General features: G+C 39.7%; 1 protein-coding gene across 1 annotated transcript in view; it reads right to left on the bottom strand.

The window, feature by feature from the left end:
• Window positions 1-731: 731 nt before the first annotated feature.
• The window catches only part of srbd1 (S1 RNA binding domain 1), a 50,884-nt gene continuing 32,999 nt past the window's right edge, over window positions 732-18,616 (bottom strand). The window contains exons 17-21 of the mRNA XM_082557592.1: window positions 10,599-10,705; window positions 8,519-8,686; window positions 7,549-7,698; window positions 3,254-3,438; window positions 732-1,744 (exon numbers count right to left, since the gene is read on the bottom strand). Of these exons, the coding sequence (XP_082413718.1) occupies window positions 1,452-1,744; window positions 3,254-3,438; window positions 7,549-7,698; window positions 8,519-8,686; window positions 10,599-10,705 (903 nt within the window). The 3' untranslated portion in view covers window positions 732-1,451. The remainder of the gene's footprint in view (window positions 1,745-3,253; window positions 3,439-7,548; window positions 7,699-8,518; window positions 8,687-10,598; window positions 10,706-18,616) is intronic.

Raw genomic sequence — 18,616 nt, forward strand, 5'->3', positions numbered from 1 at the left:
GTCTGGGATTAATTTTGAAGCAGCTGATTAGTGTGTGTTTGGATAATTGTGTCTGGGACCAAGCCTAAAAAGCCTTCAGGCTTTACCGCAGTCTGGAATACAGAAACACTCCCACCTCCTCCTGCTATCGCTGCCTCTGCTTCAACAAACCCTCCTTCATTCTGTCTTTTCATGTTTTCCGGTGCACATGGAAGAAAAACTTGCTTCTTTTACTTGTTTTTTTCATCTCTTGATACATAAGGTCCTTGATTTCTTACACCTTCAGTTTCTCCATGCCTCATGCCAGCGTGCTTCACACTCATCCCCCACCTTTACTCGTGCGTCTCCTCATCTCCTCAAAAAAGTGAAGCATATCATATAACACAATTTGCTGAAATTGTTCTTTTTCATCAGGAACACAATATTTATTATTTAGATATAACATATACATATGTGTATATATATATATATATATATATATATATATATATATATATACACACATACGTATATATATCTATACATACGTGTATAGATATACAGACAGACAGACAGACAGACAGACAGACAGATAGATAGATAGATAGATATGTATAATATTTTAACTTCAAACCATCAACTGCAGATGAAACAGCACTAAGCAGAATTTCAGTCTGTTTGTTCAAATGGTTTTCTTTAAGGTATCCAAAAGTCAATAACAACTGCTAAAATCAGAAGACAAAGAACATAGTGAAGAACTGATTTTTCTTTTATTCAAGTAATAATCCAAGAAAATAATGAGAATACCAAGTATTACAAACAGTAGCAATAGTCGCTCAAGTATGTCGTATTCAGCATTACAAACAACTAAAGTGCAAATAATTGTAATATCATCTCACTAAGCTATCCAATCAGAGTCTTCATTTCAAGATCAGAAAACATATTTCTGCCTTTAGTTCAGCAAACAGGTGTAGTGCTCTGTCCCGAGCAAAGCACCCCCTCTAAATGACAAACAGACTGAGAACAAGTCCCAAATGAAGAGTCCTAACTGTTAAACATGACTTGAAATTTTTGCTTTTATTTCTAAACTTGTAACAGCTGTTCACTGAAATTGATCATTTTAAAACTAGCCAAGTTAGGCACTAGTCACACAGGATTCGAGAGTGGTCGGCAACCATCTGGTGAGCACTGGTCATGGGGGGTAAAATGTGTATTCCCTGACTGGTTGTTAAGTTGTTGCCTGAGGAAATCAATTCAATTCAAGTGTTGGTTGCAGTGGAGAGGCACAGCAAGTTTTACAACAACTCAAATAGTCACTGCCACCAGCCTTCAGGAATTACTTGTCAGTGGGTCACAAAACAGACATTTTACCCTAAGAATCAGAGACTGCCAGGGGGGTCACTGACCAAGGTCTGTGTATCTCAGGCCTTAGCAGTTTAAAACCTGTAATTTTCTGTCACACTTCTAGTGACAATCATAGGTATTAAGTGACTCTATTGCAAGACCCTGATCAGGTCCAGCCCAATCCGTCCCCTCTGAAGGTCAACATTCAGGACCCGGACCTCCACTCGCTCCCCAGGTCCTAGAGCCAGGCTGCGACGACGCTGGCTGACAGGCAGCTTGTCCAGGGTGATGTTGCTCTTGTGGATGAGGCCTGCACGGCCAACGCCAATATCTACAAAAGCCCCGAACAGAGCGGTGTTGTCCACACGGCCTGTCAGCACAGCACCCACCCACAGATCACTCATGGACACAACGCCCCGCTTAAAGTCCGCTTGTCCAAAATCTGGGAATGACAAAAAGATAGCTAGACGCAAGGTGTGGAGCGATATCAATGACAAAATAATACACAAGTGGCAGACAGTCGAAGTGTTTGGGAGTAAAAAGTGGGATAAGGGAATGCAGAAAAAAATTGTTGATGAGGCAGACATGAAAAACATAACATTTCGAGCAGTCACTCAATACTTGTATCTACATACGTTTATCAGCAGTGTATTAAACCCCACTTTCCACTTTGCCTGCTCATAAGACCTGTTTCCTGTCTGTAACACTAACACAAAGGACTGTGCTCCAGGAAATAGTCCCGTCCAATTATCCTCCCAACAGCACTGATTTCATGCAGTAGTCTTAGCCCATCTGTTTATTCAGCTGAGCACTGGCTATGAGGCCAAGCATAGTGTACTGCAACCGAATAAGGCTAACCTGAGAATGAACTTTGAAGCCGCGTTCCTCAATTTTAAGACAAGTTAGCCAGCAATAAGTGGGTAGACTTGACTTCTTTCCTCTTCACATAAAATAGTATTTAACTAGCCAGTCTGAAAATAATTACTCTTTTGTACTTACATCTTTTTTTCCCTGTTTTGGGGAAGACCGTCAAAGAAAAATATGTTGCACAAATATTAAAGTGCTCTGTGCCATTTTTAATCAGGATTTGAGAGTTGATGCTGACTTATATTTCCTCATTATCAATAAATAGGCTGCTTAATCAAAAACAGAAGAGCAAGAGATGTGTCCTATTTTTTTCCTTGAGAAAACAAATTTGAGCTACAGCAACAGTTTGTAACTATGGATGGGGTTTTAGTGGTATGTTTGTATGTGCCTGAACTGAAGTGTTTCAGATTAAGGAGAAAAACAGAGTTCTTTGTGCATTTTGTATGTGTGTCTCTGCAAAGAGACGCTGCCCAACAACACAGTCTGTTGGACCCATCACACCCTGTCAGAAACACACTGCTTGTATTGTGGGGCTACAGGGAGGAAGCCACAGCACTGTCAGATCCTATCAAGTTACACTGCCAAGACATGCCTATTATAGTAAAGGCAAGAAAAGTCAGTGTGTGTCATAACTAGCAAGATTCTCAAAGAGCTGGATGAATACAAGTTTGATTTTCTATCAGTCAGTGGGGACCTATAAAGGACATCATGAAGGAAAGATGAGAGGCCAAGGGAAGTTACTGTGACTGATAGGCTGCAGATATGTGCAGTCTACAACATTTTTATACGATTCAAAATACTGATAGTTTTGAGATATAAGGAAATAAAAAACATGCATGATCAAGGGTATACATATGTTTCATTGGCTTTCTTCTATTTAAATACCTTTTAAATAACAAAGTCAAAGTAACATTTATGTAAACATATTAATGTCAACATCTCATTTTCCTATTAAAACCAATTTTTTTTTTAAAATGTTTACATGCATTAACATGTTTTTCCTTCAGCATTTTCAACATTGTCCTTTGTATTGTTCTTCTGATTGAATTGATATCAGTATATCAGTGAGTGGCCGGAGTCTTACTTTGTCGTATGTCAAACCCGGGGGGCTGCGTCAGGCCGTCTATAATGAGTTTGAGGGTCTCGGGTGTGGTGTCCAGGGTGCGGGCCAGCTCCTCTACACTGCTTGTCTTAACTTTGTTCTCCACACAGTGTTTCAGGGTTGTACTCCCAATTTGGTCCACACTCCCACCCACAAGAGACAGAAATCTGGACAGGAGAGACGTGCAGAAATTTGAGCTTAGAAATAAAACCACAAACCTACTTGACTTCATAGAGCCTTACCAATAATAGATACTCATTTTTAGGGATTTAGAAATTCAAATATCATTATTATTTACTAGAGTTTAGTGTTCTACCGTTATACTGAAAAGGGAAAATGTTGGGATAATTTATCTATATTTCTAGCAATGTATTCCATAAACTAGCACAAAAAAAATTTGGAAAACGTTTCACCACAATCGCTCACATGATGCTCCATCTCCAGTTTGTATTGCTAATTGCAAAGTGTCGCTACCAGTAGGGGAGTAGTTTTTGCAGACACGGCATTGACTGTGCAAACTACAAACAACCACCAAAGAACTTGCAAGGAGGTTTTTGGTTCTGCACCAAGTAACTCTTTTCAACCAGTTTCACCTTGTGACTACCAGCGAAGTCCAGCAACCACTTGCCAACCAGTCAAGGGAATAAACACCCTTCCATTAGCAACAGAAATTTGCCAGGAGGGGTCACTGACCCATCTCTAGGCTTGCATGACTGGGGTCTAAGAGTAGATGACAAACAGTAAAGGTAAAAACAGAGAAAAAAAAAGATGCTGGAAAAATGGAGGGGAAAAAAAACATATTAAGCTTATACGGGAAAGTGAGCAGGCACTGGGGAAAAATAGGGAGAGCGGCAGAGGTGTGTGAGTAATACGCAAAAAGTTGTGAGTTGTCAAGGTGGAGTTTTCTGTGTTGGATGCAAAAACACATATTTAATTTACCCCTGGTAAATCAGGTAAATCCTCATTGGGCTGTAAACGCTCTGACACCTTGTTTAATGAAACTGCCTCCACTGTGCTAAGGCTGGACTTCGTGTCTGTCAGCCACACTTTTATCACTTGATTCCAGCACGATGTCCCACCACATAATGTCTAGACAGTCAAGTCGCACCATTTCAAATTCACTGAGCCGGAGATATAAATCCAAACTAATTAGTTGCTCTCTGTACTCTAAACAGAAACAGTAACAAATTGGCATTAGAGCCAAAGTAGCGAGCAGGGTTTATGGGAAAAAAAGTGACGTGTGTGTGTGTGTGTGTGTGTGTGTGTGTGTGTATTATACATACTGTAAATATTATTTACAACAGGCACTTGGCATATTTGGTGATAGATGTGACTGCATTTGTTTCTATGCATGTGTTCATGTGTGGACCAGCTGGGTAACATCCGTGATAGATGTCGCTCACTGGCAGGCTGACGCCAAACAGACTCAGCAGCTGTCCACGACATGATGGACAGAACAGGTGGAAACACACCAGAACACACACACCAACCTGATTCATACACTGTGTTGTTCAGAAATGTTCATTTGGCAATAGGAGGGACAGTACCGATGTAACATAAAACAGCTTGTGTACAAACTATGTTTGTGACAGCTGTGCGTCGAGAGGCCCCTGCCATCAAAGTCCCTGTCTAACGCCCAAAAGAGGGAAACAAGCGGACTCGATCTCTCAACACCAGTAAGCTTGATCGGTACAAAATAGTAGCTAAGTATGTGCCAGACATGACTTAGTGGTAAGGAAACAACACCTTCGGACCAAACTGGATATCTGTATAACAATAAGGTCTTCTCTCCTGTGCCTCTTTAATCTTCTTAACTTTCCAACCACATATCTTTTAACAGGAAAAGAAATAGTTCTGTCTTGATTGCTTAGACACATATCATCTAGACCCCCAGTTGGACTAAAGCCAGGAAAAGGCGGCTGACATATAATTTCTTACAGAAAGCAAGCAGGATCATTTGTAAAGCTTTTCTTTGCACAATGCAACCAAGTTTAATTATATCATTAAGTACAATTTCTGATATTTTAACTCTTTATATATATTATAGAGTCATTTAAGTCATGCAGTTAATATACGTTCATATAAGTTTTTTTTCCTGCTCCTTAATTCATATACACTGTGGTAGAAGTTCAAAATCCAAACTAAATGTATGAGCACACTGGTTGAGTAGCAGGAATACTAAAATCTTAAAACCTAAATAAAAGCAAATAGAAGAGCACAGGAGAGATATCTTAGAATAGATTAAGTGGGTGGAGGGCCCTACTTGTAGGTGTGTGTTTCACATTTTATTTTTCAGTGGTGTATGTTAGTATTTAAGGGGTACCGGGAGTCCACAGGCCTCCAACACCGTTGGGTTCATACTTATATAATTGCTACCAACACTGTGCATGTATTTTGGTATGTGTGTGTGTGAATGTAGCGTTGGGTGGGCTCTAATACAGATTTTGTCCAGGCATACAATCAAGGACCCACTCTGTCTTCAGTTATAGAAATATTAGGCCCTGACTGTTACTTATGAGAACAATATTCATCACACAGTGGAAGCTCGCTGTCTCAAACCAAATTACAATTAAATATTTCACATAATGCACTCACAGAATTAGGCTTCACTGATTTATTTTTTATTTTTTTAAAGGTGGAAAAATCATGTGTGTGCTCTTGTGTTTCTGGTTTTGTGCGCGTGTGTGTATATGGTTACAAAAAAGGGTGGATGTGTAGGCTGTGAGCAGTAATGGAGGATCCAGTTCCACTAATGCGATGAACATGATATTCCTTATACAGCATAAAGACACACACAAACACACACATACACTAACACACACAAGCATTCCTTTACAATTCTCCCTCTAAACCTTGTTTTCACCATTTGTAGGTGAGGAGGAGAGAAAATCTTTGGGGTATCTCAGTGATGCTCTCACAGCTAATAATCTAATCAATTCAAGTTGATTAGATTATTAGTGATTAGTAGCGATTATTAGAGTTCTGATTTTGAGTCAGTATACAAATTAGTGATTTTCCAAGTAACTCTTTGATTATGAATATAACTCACCAAGACTTTTACAGCTATAATCTAAAGGTTTACGTAAAAAGACATCCAAACTAGCCCAATGAGTGATACACTCGTCAAGTAGTATGGTCTATTTCCAGATCACTGTCATACCCTGTGATTTTAAGTTTAGTGGAAGGTTACTTATTTTCTGGTTTGTCAAAATAAAAGAGCAAGAACTGACATGGCTTTTCATGTACTGAAAATCTTTACAGAGACAGGTGATGTGCTGGAAACCACAACACACTTTGGGATACTTTCAGAACCCATACTGAATGGAGTACATTCCCAGACTTGGATTATAATACAGCCATAACACCGGATAATGCATTTGCCAACACAGGATTAAGAATTCTGAACAGCAAGAGAAATAGAAAAGCAGAGAACGATTAGATGTCCAGTGAGAAATTTCAATTGTGGAGTTAAATTCTATGGGAAAAATGCTAAAGATATCTTTAAACGGTTGGTAATTCTGGTTAAAAGAAGTTTTAATGTGAGGCACCATTGAGAAAGTGACAGGGAGGGGCAGTGAGAGAGCTGAAAGTATGGACGAGAAACGTGTCTGCCAAATAAATAAATAAAAATAAAAGAGAAAAACAAATAAATGTAACTAAACGCGTGCAGCTCAAAAAGGAGTGCAGAGGGTATTAACAGAAGAGTAATGTGTGCTCTTATATTTTAAGACCTCTGATCCCCAATACTTCTTTGATGAACTACTCTCTAGTGCAGTCTGTATTGAACACACAGACACTGAAGTAGGAAGTTTCATACACGCAACATCAATCTATCTGCACGTGTGTGCACAGAGATACATCTCCCCACATATATGTACAGACACCATCAACAAGAGGAGAGCAATGCTTAAAACCACTAGTGTCAGAACTTATGTAGACTAAACACAGTTGAGTGACTACAGCTGGATGAGAGAGGGCCCCCTCTCTCTCCCTCCGTTTTGTGTGTCCATCTGTTACACACACACAGATGCTCAATGTGCTTCTGATATCAGCATCCGCAGCGCTAACAATCATCTCTCACACAAGGACACACACACCACAGCCAACGCCTCCTCTCTTGTATCCCATGTCTGTGTAAATCAAATCAGAGCCCTCCACCACTATAACCAACCCCATGTGAGATGGTGTCAAAATCAACTCCATCATAGCCTGAACATGCTTTAGCCAGTGGGGTGGGCTGCTGTTCAAGCGTCCGTGTGTGTTTGTGTGCACTGTACCTTTGTGCTACATGGTAGGACTCCGGGTGTATACAGGTCTGATCGAGGGGGTTAAATGAGGTTGAGACGTTGACACCAGTTTTTCCCTTGCCTTTCTTAGCTGCAGGTTTCTCGGGCATTTCTGGTGCCTGGTTAGATGATGATCTGACACTGTTTTGGCAAGAAAGAAATGCATTTTAAATCACCCCAGTATTCCTGCTCTAAGACTATATATTGTTTTATATAAACATTAAAGGAAAAGAAAGTCTATCAAGCCATGGAAACATGCTGCATTTTGCTTTACTGAGCCCTGTGAATTTTGCTTCCATCCAAATATAACAGCGGTACAAGTGCTTCAGGCACATCCCTCTGGGAGGAGATCCTGCCGCAGACCTGCGGCAACCTGGAAACATTATATCTCTAAGTTGGCTTGAAAACGCACCGGTGGTTGGGAAGTGGGAGGTCTGAGTTGCTAGACTGCTTAGACTGCTGCCCCCATCATCTCGGAGGGAAAAATGTCAGAAATACTGAATGGATGGATATTTGAAATAATCCAAGTACACTGTCAGTATTTCCCAACACATTTGACACGATTATCTAGAGTAACTAAAACATTTTTTCTTTAGAATAATTTCTGCATCACATCACATCACACTCCTCATAAATCATAAATAACTTCTTCAACCCATCTCTGTTTTACATGATATACACGATACAAACTCTTGGATGGTAATTCAACTGTAATTTTTACTGCTTTGAACACTACGAACTGAACCCCACTGAGAAATTCTCAGAACTTGGGTGCAAGTTTATCTAAACTACTTGCATGGCTAAATAACACAAAATGTCTATGAATAAACAGGGCGTTTTAGCAGTTTGTTCCAACAGACCATTGCATGAAAAAAGACAACATTGTGAAACAGAATTTGAGTGTTTGTCTGCTTGCTTTTAGGTCTATCTATGTGGATATACTGTGTATATGAGTGCGTACCTGGATAGAGTTTGTGGGTTTATTCTAATGAAGCCAGCACACTGCTGGTAGGACTTGGGCCCCATGCCTTTGACCAGCTTCAGCTGCTCCCTGTTGATGAAGGGACCGTGCTGCTCTCTCCATTCTGTGATACTCCGTGCCCTTCCCGCATTTAAGCCTGCTACATGCCTAGGAGATAAAACAACAGATTGAAGGGAGAAAAATTACTCATCTCACAATATATTCAAACAACTTCTTAAAATCATTCTACACTAGATGCTAAAACAACAAAACAGAACAGGTAATTAAATAAGTAGGATCTCAAGCTTGGTTGATATCCATATAGGTTGTATACCTATGGGATCACCTATAATAACTCTACAGTATTAGGCTTAGACACACACACCCACACCAAACAAACAGCAGATTCTGCAACCGTGACCTGGCATTTAAGCAAGCACTGGAAACACAAGTGACACACATAAGCCAATATTAAGCATGTATATTTGTCCAGTTCAGGCTGAGCAAAGACGAGAGGTGATTTGAAACTCAATTAGGTCTGCTCTGTTAATGCCCACAGTGACTCACTCATGCTAAAGCATGTGGCTATGTCAACACTCGGCATAATACCTCAGTCATCAACACGTCTGTGAGTGTTTCATGTGCGTTTGTGCATAGCTTAACTTTGTGGAGGAATGGAAAACGCTCACTTGCAGAGCAGACAGGTAAACAGATGACCTGATGCCTGCCTTGCAGCTAATGCCAGCTCAATTCATACTGTTTGTCTCCACTGCAAAAAGTGTGCATATGAAATTTCTGCACTTCCTACTTTTGACTCATGTTTATACTGCACAAGTTGTAACAAATAAGCACATGTGTGCATGGTGTTCTTGCATGTTTCTTCTTCAGCATGTATGTTTCTGTGAGTTTAATTGTGTCCACTGTTCCTAATCCTCTTTGTTAATACCAGTCAGCCCAGTAAGTGGGCCAAGGTGTGAAGCATTAGTCTAAACAGAAAACTGGCAGGCCATCTGTGTTTTTGTGTGTGTAGATCATGCAATGGCCTGTGCATGAGTGTGAATGAAGCCTTGCCATGTTGTGACTGCAAAGGGAAAGTATGCCAGAGGTCTGAGTCCGTCTTCATCTCGTTTTCAGAATTTTGTCTCTGTCTGCATGTATTTGTGCAGCACACAGTGGTTGAGTGCAAACATGCACTTGCTTGTGAGGACATGTATTAAATGTTTTTAGGTATGTTTGATGTTTTGATTCTTAATTATCATCTAACATTAGCAAGACAGCTCACTGGTCCCAAACGAGCTATTTTAATGCATCTCTAGTCTGAGTCTACAGCCACGCTCAGTAAGAACCCTCTTCTGTGACAACATAGGCAAAGAATCTTGCAAACATAAACTGTCTGTAAAAGACGGACACAGGCAATGTGAGTCCCACAATTCAGTCTAAGCTGAGTATAATTCCCATTTTAGTGTTTAGAAACTGTACACGGTGAAACTGAGGAGCACTGCAAGATTATTGGCTAGTGACTTCTCAATCAAATCATATCAAATCACATCATACTACAACTTTTGTTTCCACTACAAATTGGGTGCAGAAGTTTGAATTTAATTTGGATTTTCTTTAATCAACACAGGCTCAAAAGCATACATACAGGTTCAAATGTGTACATACATTCACTTACATTTTTTTCTACAATGTCCTAACTTCACAAGATGATCCTGACCAAGAAAGAAGCCCTGCTCCAAAATTAACACCTTTGTACCAGCTGTTAAGCATGGTGGTGACAGCATCATGAGCTCAGGCTGTTTTACTGCTTGTGGTAATGGTATATTGCACAGTATATGGAATAATCAAGGAGGACTACTCTGAAATTCTTCCTTCAATTTAAGGTTAAGGCGGGCTAAAGCAGGCTGTTGCCAAGTGCATACTTGTTGTTTGATTATTGGGGTTCTCTCTGTGTTATTGGAGCGTCTCTACCTTACAATTTAAAGCACCTTGAGGTAAGTGCTGTTGTGGTTTGTTGCTATATAAATAAAACTGAATTGATTTTTAGAAATTATGCGATATGTCATTTTGGGTACTCTACCTCATCAGTATCTCAGAGCAGATGTTAATGTCCACACCAACAAAGCTCACACACTCCTGCACCACGCCATCCAATGCTGTCTTCAAAGCTCCAGCTGACACGTCATGCTAAGAGAAAAAAGAAACATATTGACAAAACCAGGGAATTTTTAAAGTACAGACACACACAGAGACAGAAAGACACATGGCAAAAACTGGTTAAGCAAAGAAAACAACTTTAAATCACTGCTTTTATCTGTGTGTGACAGCAAATACAGGAATTCTTAGGATTTTTCAAACCTCTTTGGGACAGATGAACACTAAAAACTAACACAGCTGCATGTAGCTGTGCTTTCTTTTTTCCCATCCAAATCTGTTTATCAAAATATTTTAATGGAAGATTTTAACAGACTTCACTTGCGCGTGTTCAGGTTAATTCCCATATATTATATTCCATTTTCACCACATACTGCTACTTGATCTTGTGCTGACAGCAATACAGCAAATATGAGGCAAATTTTAAACAAAAAAGGGAGTGAGAAAACTGATTGACAGGAGAAGTACAGAAGTGAAAGGAAAATGTTTCATTAGGCCTTTCTGTGATTTTTCCCAGTAATACTGGGGCGGTCGTGGCTCAAGAGTTGGGAGGTCGCCTTGTAATCGGAAGGTTGCCGGTTCGAGCCCCGGCTTGGACAGTCTCGGTCGTTGTGTCCTTGGGCAAGACACTTCACCCGTTGCCTACTGGTGGTGGTCAGAGGGCCCGGTGGCGCCAGTGTCCGGCAGCCTCGCCTCTGTCAGTGCGCCCCAGGGTGGCTGTGGCTACAATGTAGCTTGCCATCACCAGTGTGCGAATGGGTGCGTGAATGGGTGGATGACTGGATATGTAAAGCGCTTTGGGGTCCTTAGGGACTAGTAAAGCGCTATATAAATACAGGCCATTTACCATTTTACCATTACAGTGTTCTTGTCATTGTAGCTCTCAGTCTATAAAAGTACCTCCAAATGAAACTTTCACATTTCTCATCGACCAGCCAATCAAACATTAAACAGGAGATATTTTTCAAAAGCAGTGGAGCCTGTTTTTGTTTTTTTTAAATAAGAAAGGTTGACAGCAAGAAAGGAAAGGGAAGAAAATTATTGTCAACAAACTATTTAAGTACACAACCAAATAATCTTAAAGAAATATAAGGTCTGGCAGTGAGAAACATGAAGCCCTGTGTTGTGGTTAAAATCCAGGAGTTCAGCTACAGGCTGATGTCTCAGCAACTGCTTGAGGATTAGCTGACACTCTAAACTAGACTACTGTTGGTCTTTGAATGTGTTTGTGTGCATGTGTATGTCTGTCATGTGCATGAACATGACTGAGACTAGCATGTGCTGTCCTGTAACATGATCAAGCATGCACTGACTTGTAAACAGATAACAACAAGAGCAGCTAGCAAACACACCCTCTGTCAGCAATAACAGGATAGGAGGACAGATGAGGATAGAGGAGGGAGAGCGCGGTAGACAGAGAACACATGGGGCTCCAAAGTTTTTGCTTGGCCGTTGTGAACTACAATATGTAATTTCAGCACAGAACCTCCAATACTTATCACACATTTTTATGCTATATAGTTACAAAAATATTTCTATCTTGTTATCTTAAGTTAGCACTTAGCCTACAACAGATGTAGCTTTGCTCAGCAGACAGAGGATGACTTACAGCTAAAAGACAAAGTAGTTCTGGAGAAAAACAGCATCTACAATCTGTTCTTTGTAAGTATAACCAGAGGCCTTTTGGAGACAATAATTTAAAAAAAATTCCGAACAGGAACAAATAAAACTACGAATGATTTATGATTTCTGCTGAGTGGCTCTAGAAGCAGAAGCTCACATGAGAAAGAGAAGACAAGGAGGAGGAAATCACCTGTCATACCAGAAAAGAATTTTCTCACGTGAGAAAGTTGGAGGTGCGTAAGGTAGTGTGAGTTTTAACCTGCAGGAAAAATCCACTGAATGTGTTCTTAGATTCTTGCTGAAACCTTATACAGGCGTGAGAAACACTAGAACACTTTAGGTGCTGCTTGGTTAGGGATGGAAACACTAAAAATGTAGCTTAATAAGCATTTATAGTAACTTCCCAAAAGTAAACAATAATCATAATAATCACATTTACACTTGAAACATTGTGACACTGCTCAATAATAATAGATATTTGCATAACAAATAAGGGACTGCTACACAGAAAAGGATATGCAAATATGTCGTAAGGAAGAAACTAACGAGAAAATACAGGTGAAGAAAAACAACTGTACTAAACAACTGTGATTTCAGAGCTGGAGTGAAAGAGTTCTGCTCTATTAAACATCCACAATCCAGTCCGTGTGTTTCCGCTTCAACACCCAGGCAGCAGAGGCCCGCATGGCTCTGCGTCACAGTTTACAGTGGCGCTAACAGCACCAGTGAAGCATGTCATGCTGTATCTTTTTATCTATCGATCCACGTGTCACACTTTGTGAGGTATGTTTTCTATCTGATTATGCAACAGACGAGTCAAATAAAATGGCACGATCACTATTTTTAAGCTGCAAATTCTAGCTTTAGAGGGATGCACTGACCTAGTGTTCTTCTATTTTCATTTTATATTCAACTCACCTCGAGGTACACACTAACTAAAGAACATTAGAAATCACATACGCAACTTAATGCAGATTTTCCATCTGAGCCATCTAGATCATTGCTAAATGTTCTTCATAGTATTTAGATTAGAGCTGTAAGGTGATGTGGAAGCATAGAGGTGGTTTGCCAGACAAAGCTATATATGCTACTATCTCTTTGAAAATCACCTCCGCTCTCTCATTCCTTCGTCCCAACTCCCAGCACCCAAACCTCAAATTCATACAGAACCAATGAAGTGGATCCCTATGTGAGAAGGTTATGTTTGGATTGGTCGGAAACCAGCCAAAGCCAGCCAACCAATACAAAGGAACAAAGTGCTTCTTTCTGCACCTCAAGTACTTAAACACTGTTGAGTTACCACATGTCAATCAGAGACAGTGAGAGAAGCACAGTGATGAAAACTACAAAAGAGACAAAACAAAAAGGGTTTTTTAGAGAGGTACTTTACTGATAAAACCTAGAATACCTTGTCATTTCGACATTTATAAAATTGCAGTGAACCAGAAGGTGAGTAAACCAGAGAGGGAAAGGGGACTGACAGTAATGAATGAATGTCTTTGGACAGCAGGCTGATCGTTTATATGAAAGAAGAAGAGCCTGAGGGATGTAAATGACAGAAGGTTAACTATGAGACTAGAAAAAGTTGCATTTCCTGCGGAAATGCAGTGTGAATGCTGTGTAGTGGAATCTGCTGAAAACAGCAGAAGAAGCAAAACTATCAGCTGAAGAGAGTTGTAGAAGCTGAAGTGCTTGCTGAAAATGGCTGTATTTGAAAGGGTACAGTGAAGAGTGTCAAGAAAGAGTGCATGCAAGCAGGGGAACATGTGCGGCAACCGCCACAGGCAGGATTTGAATCTTCGCCACCATATCTCACGGCAGCTGATCATCCCACTGAGCCAAACCACTTTCGGTCTCAACCAGAAATATGATGAGAGGCAAAATGTCCACTGTGCAGAAGAAGCTGAATTGTGCTGAAAAGAGGTGAAGAAGCTGAATGTTCAGCAAAAAGAGACAAAGAACCTGAAAATTGTGCTGAAAAGAGCAGAAGAGGCTGAAAATTCTGCTAAAAAGAGCAGAAGAAACTGAAATTTGTGCTCAAAAGAGGTGAAAAACCTAAAATTCTACTGAAAAGAGCAGAACAGACTGAAAATTCTGCTAAAAAGAGCAAAAGAGAATGAAAATTCTGCTGAAAAGTGGTGAAGAAGCTGAAATTTGTGTTGAAAAGAGTGAAAAAAAAGTTGAACTGTTAACTGAAAAAAATGTTGCCATAAGCGGGATTCGATCCCAGCCCTCCTGCTCTGAGAACGGCTGCTCATCTCACTGAGCTAAAACATGGCTCAGCCAGGCAAGCAAAACCAGTGATCACACTCGCAATGTGGTCCCATTCAGCAAAATGGGCCAAAAAATGGCATAAAAAGCTTAATATCTCAAAAAGTATAAAAGTTGTGAGGACCAAAAGATATAGCAGGAATTAGCAGAAGGAGCGGAACAGAGGGAGTAGTTAACCAGCAAAGTCAAAGTCAAAGTCAACTTTATTTGTCAATTCTGCCACATGTACAGGACATACAGAGAATAGAAATTTCGTTACTCTCAAACCCTAGATGAAATAGCAATGAACATTTAAATATAAGAGAGTGATTAAAAAATGCAAATAAAATAATTAAAAAGTAAAAATTTAAATAAATACAATACAAATTAACAAGAAAGCTATACAATATACAATATACAGTATTCAGGTAAGGGTAAATGACATTGAGTGTAAACCAGGCAGAGTAGTGCAAATAGGCAAAAAGGTCTGAGCAACTAGAATAATAAGGTAGAAGAATAAAGAATAAAGAGAAACAGGAACTCAATAATTAAGATCAAATGTCTGTTGGGTTCCAAGTGTTGTATTCAAACTGAGACACAAAGGCTTATACTCATGTATTAATTCTTGTAATGTGGGAAGCCACAAGTCAGTGAATGTTGTCACATCTACCTGAGGTTGATTAGTTAAAACTGTTTATTTAAATCAACCAGAGCAACAACTAAGGTATGCTGCCTCAGCAGCAGCCATGATTCCAAATTCTGCATCACCAAACTCAACCCCCACCCCTTCACAGATCTCCTCCCAGTTGTCAACAATCCACAATGTACTTGGCACCAAAGTGAAGTTGGGAAAACCAATTTTGAAGACAGACAGATAGACAATGGAGTGAAACTGCTGAGTGAAGTCATTCAGTTTCACATAATAAGTGAACTATGTACAAATAAACAAGGCTATTTGAAGGTCATGATCTTGACTGACAGCACTTTTTAAGGCCTCTGAGACCTGTATATGTATTCTATGGAGCCTTGGCTGAGTATGCTTGTGTTTGTGGATGCAGGCATTACTAATGTTTTAGGCCCCTAAATGTGGTCACAACAATTACTTTATGAAAGTCTAAGACAATATGCAGACTAATCAGTGACTCTTCTCTACAGGCATATTATCAAACTTGTCTTTCTTGAAGGGACAAAAAGCAAGTCTTCAATATAAAAATAAATTTTAATAACCATTTTTAAGATGAATTTTAAGGTTAGGTTACAGGTTAGGCAAGTAGTGCATACAGTTAAAGTAGTTAAAGCGTGGGAGTGTGCATGCACACACAAGAGTGATCATTATGGAAGCTCAGGAAGTAATAGCTATCAGGTCTTTGTGAAAGGTGATAGAAAATCATAAAAACATGTCCTTGCCATCATATCACTGCTGATGAATGACTGGCATTTAACGACCTAACCAAGCACATACTCGTGTGCACAAACACATGCACGGTCACACATTACCCAAGGGAGTGCAAAACAGAACATGAGAAAACTAGAACAGAAAGCGCTTCAAGAGAGGCACAGGAAGTCTCATCTATTTAGGTTTTCACTTGGAAAATATCATGTTTGAGAATTTGGACAAAATACTCTATTCAAATGTTCCATTAACAAAAAGATTAGAGGCAATGTTTGCATTTTGTTTAATATAGATGAAAAATTAAGGACACAGTTGATTTAAATCATCATTTTAAGAACCAAAAAAATGCACCTTTCCTCCTCTCTTTTAAATAGTTTATTTCTTATTTGACAATTCTGCTGTTTGCTCTTGTTAACTATGAGGTTTGTGTGCTTTTTTCCCTTGAATATCCTACTATATAAACTAATTTTGATATAAAAAGGTAGCAATTAGAAAGCACTTACCAAGAAATTTAAACAAGGGAAAGTAAATTGTACAACCTTAAAATAAGTAGCCTGGCAGCCAGATATGTATTATTTATTGCAGAATAAGAAGATATTTGGCACAAGCCTCTGTAAATCCATTATACAAACAAAGATGCAAGGTTTATTCATTTAACACCCTGCTTAAATGCACAAACACTCAACATGCTTGAACAAATCTAAAGGAAATCATTAAAATAGTATCTCCTAATGTTTTTGGCACCTTCTGCCAAGTCTTAAAGAGCTTGCTTTTTTTTTCCCACGCTCCAAAGCGACTAGGCAGGAACTATCAATCACTGTCAAGCCTTCATTTTTTATTCTTCTTCTTTCCCTGTGCTCTGCCTGCTCCTGTCTGCCCCATAGGCACTACCATTCAAGGGTGAAAAACATGCCAAAGGAGTCATAGACACTTTCTTCACAAGGGGTTTTCAGTTTCAGTTTTAATATGTGACAGTATTGTGCAGGCTCATGAAGAGGTACAGGATTAAGTTACTTTACTTACTGCTGCACAAAAGTATTAAACAGTTACGTTACTGTTAAAATTTCCAGGGAAAACACTTCCTAGGTTACTTTTGTGCTTACATTTGACTTGTGCTGTGTCACTGTATACAATGCTGTGTCACTAGTATTGCACTATAATGCTGCTGGCGGCACCTTGTGGCAACAGATTCACACTTTCGATGGCATCAATGACAGTGGCTCAACAGAAAAGACGTACAAAAAATGCCCTTGAATTTGTTCACACTTATAAATGCTGCCTACAAGCTGCGATCAGTTTTTTTTTCTACATCCTTATAAATATCATTATCTCAGATTTCCTTGAAATATTGCACTATAATTTTGAGGTTGTATTACCCACTCCTAACACGTTGTAGTATTTGAAAGAAAACATGAAATTAAAGGAAGGCAGATGAAGGGCATTAGTTCAGGTGTGTGAAGAGTTTTACAAAAAGTTAGAATTGGAAGAGAAAAACAATCAACAAAGGTGAGGGGAAGAATGACAGTTTCTTTAATATCCGGCTGGCGGGTAATGTTTTCTTACACAGCAGTGTGCGTCTGTGTGTGTGTATTTTCCAGTAGTTCATTTCACATCCCTGGGGATTTCCCAGCTGTCAACAGACCATAGCTACATAAAGGTGACTGACAGGTGGAGGTCTGGTTCAAAGGAAAGTTAGTGTCTAATTATTAAAGAACAGAAGACTCCAGCAATGTTTACACACTTAGTTTTCTGTACTGTGCCGATGTGTAAGTAGTCTTTTAAATGTCAGTGTCCTGTTAAAGCTAATGACACTGGCTCCTCATTCTGACATGTTTCTGGCTTTTCAGCATTCAAAAAAAAAAAAAAAAGGAAAACTGTCAGCCAGCGGATCCACAGTGAAAACAGCGTTCCCACCCCAATACTTGCGTCCAATCTGATTTTAATGGGCCTCACTTCTTTAGCCCTCAGCTCATTTCCGTCTTTCCCTCAGAGCTGTCACTCACTGGGTCAGCAGGGAGAGAGAAAGCGAGCGCATGCTGTGCCAGCTGTCTAGAGTTACATCTACCCTTATGCTTTTTGGGTCTAATGGCAATAAACTTTCCGAAAGCTCAAAAGGCCATATAAAAGAACTTGCTAGAAAACAAACGCATGCATGACTGCCCTATTCTCACACATATACATTCACGTATACACCAATGCAAATGTATGCACACACATTACATACTGACTCTGAAAAAGGATGGGAAGAAAGTGTGTATGCTTTGCGTGAGCTCATACACAGGTCAAGATGATGTCCCATCTCATATCTGTCAGCACCCAGAGTTTATTTACTCGGTAAGATTAGCATTTGTTGACCTAGTCACATGATCTGAGAGCGGGAGGTGCAGAACCCTGAGCACCCTAGAGAGTCAAGATCAGGACGTGATGAGAGACACGGGCCTGTGACCTAACACACACAGCCATGCACACAATCATTTGAACAATATGACCTCCTCCTTTTACTTTCAAATGTTACATTTTTCCCATCATTCCTTTACTTTGACTTTTGTCACCCTCTGCTGTTCTTTTTAACCCCCCTCCCTTCCTTCTCTTCTTCCACTGGTGAATTCTTTTTCTTAACACTGAAATATTACCCAAAGCAACACATGAAAATGCTTCTTACGCTCCTTGAATGACAG

Source organism: Aulonocara stuartgranti (genome assembly GCF_965226115.1).
Source record: "Aulonocara stuartgranti genome assembly, chromosome: 13".
NCBI lineage: Eukaryota > Metazoa > Chordata > Actinopteri > Cichliformes > Cichlidae > Aulonocara > Aulonocara stuartgranti.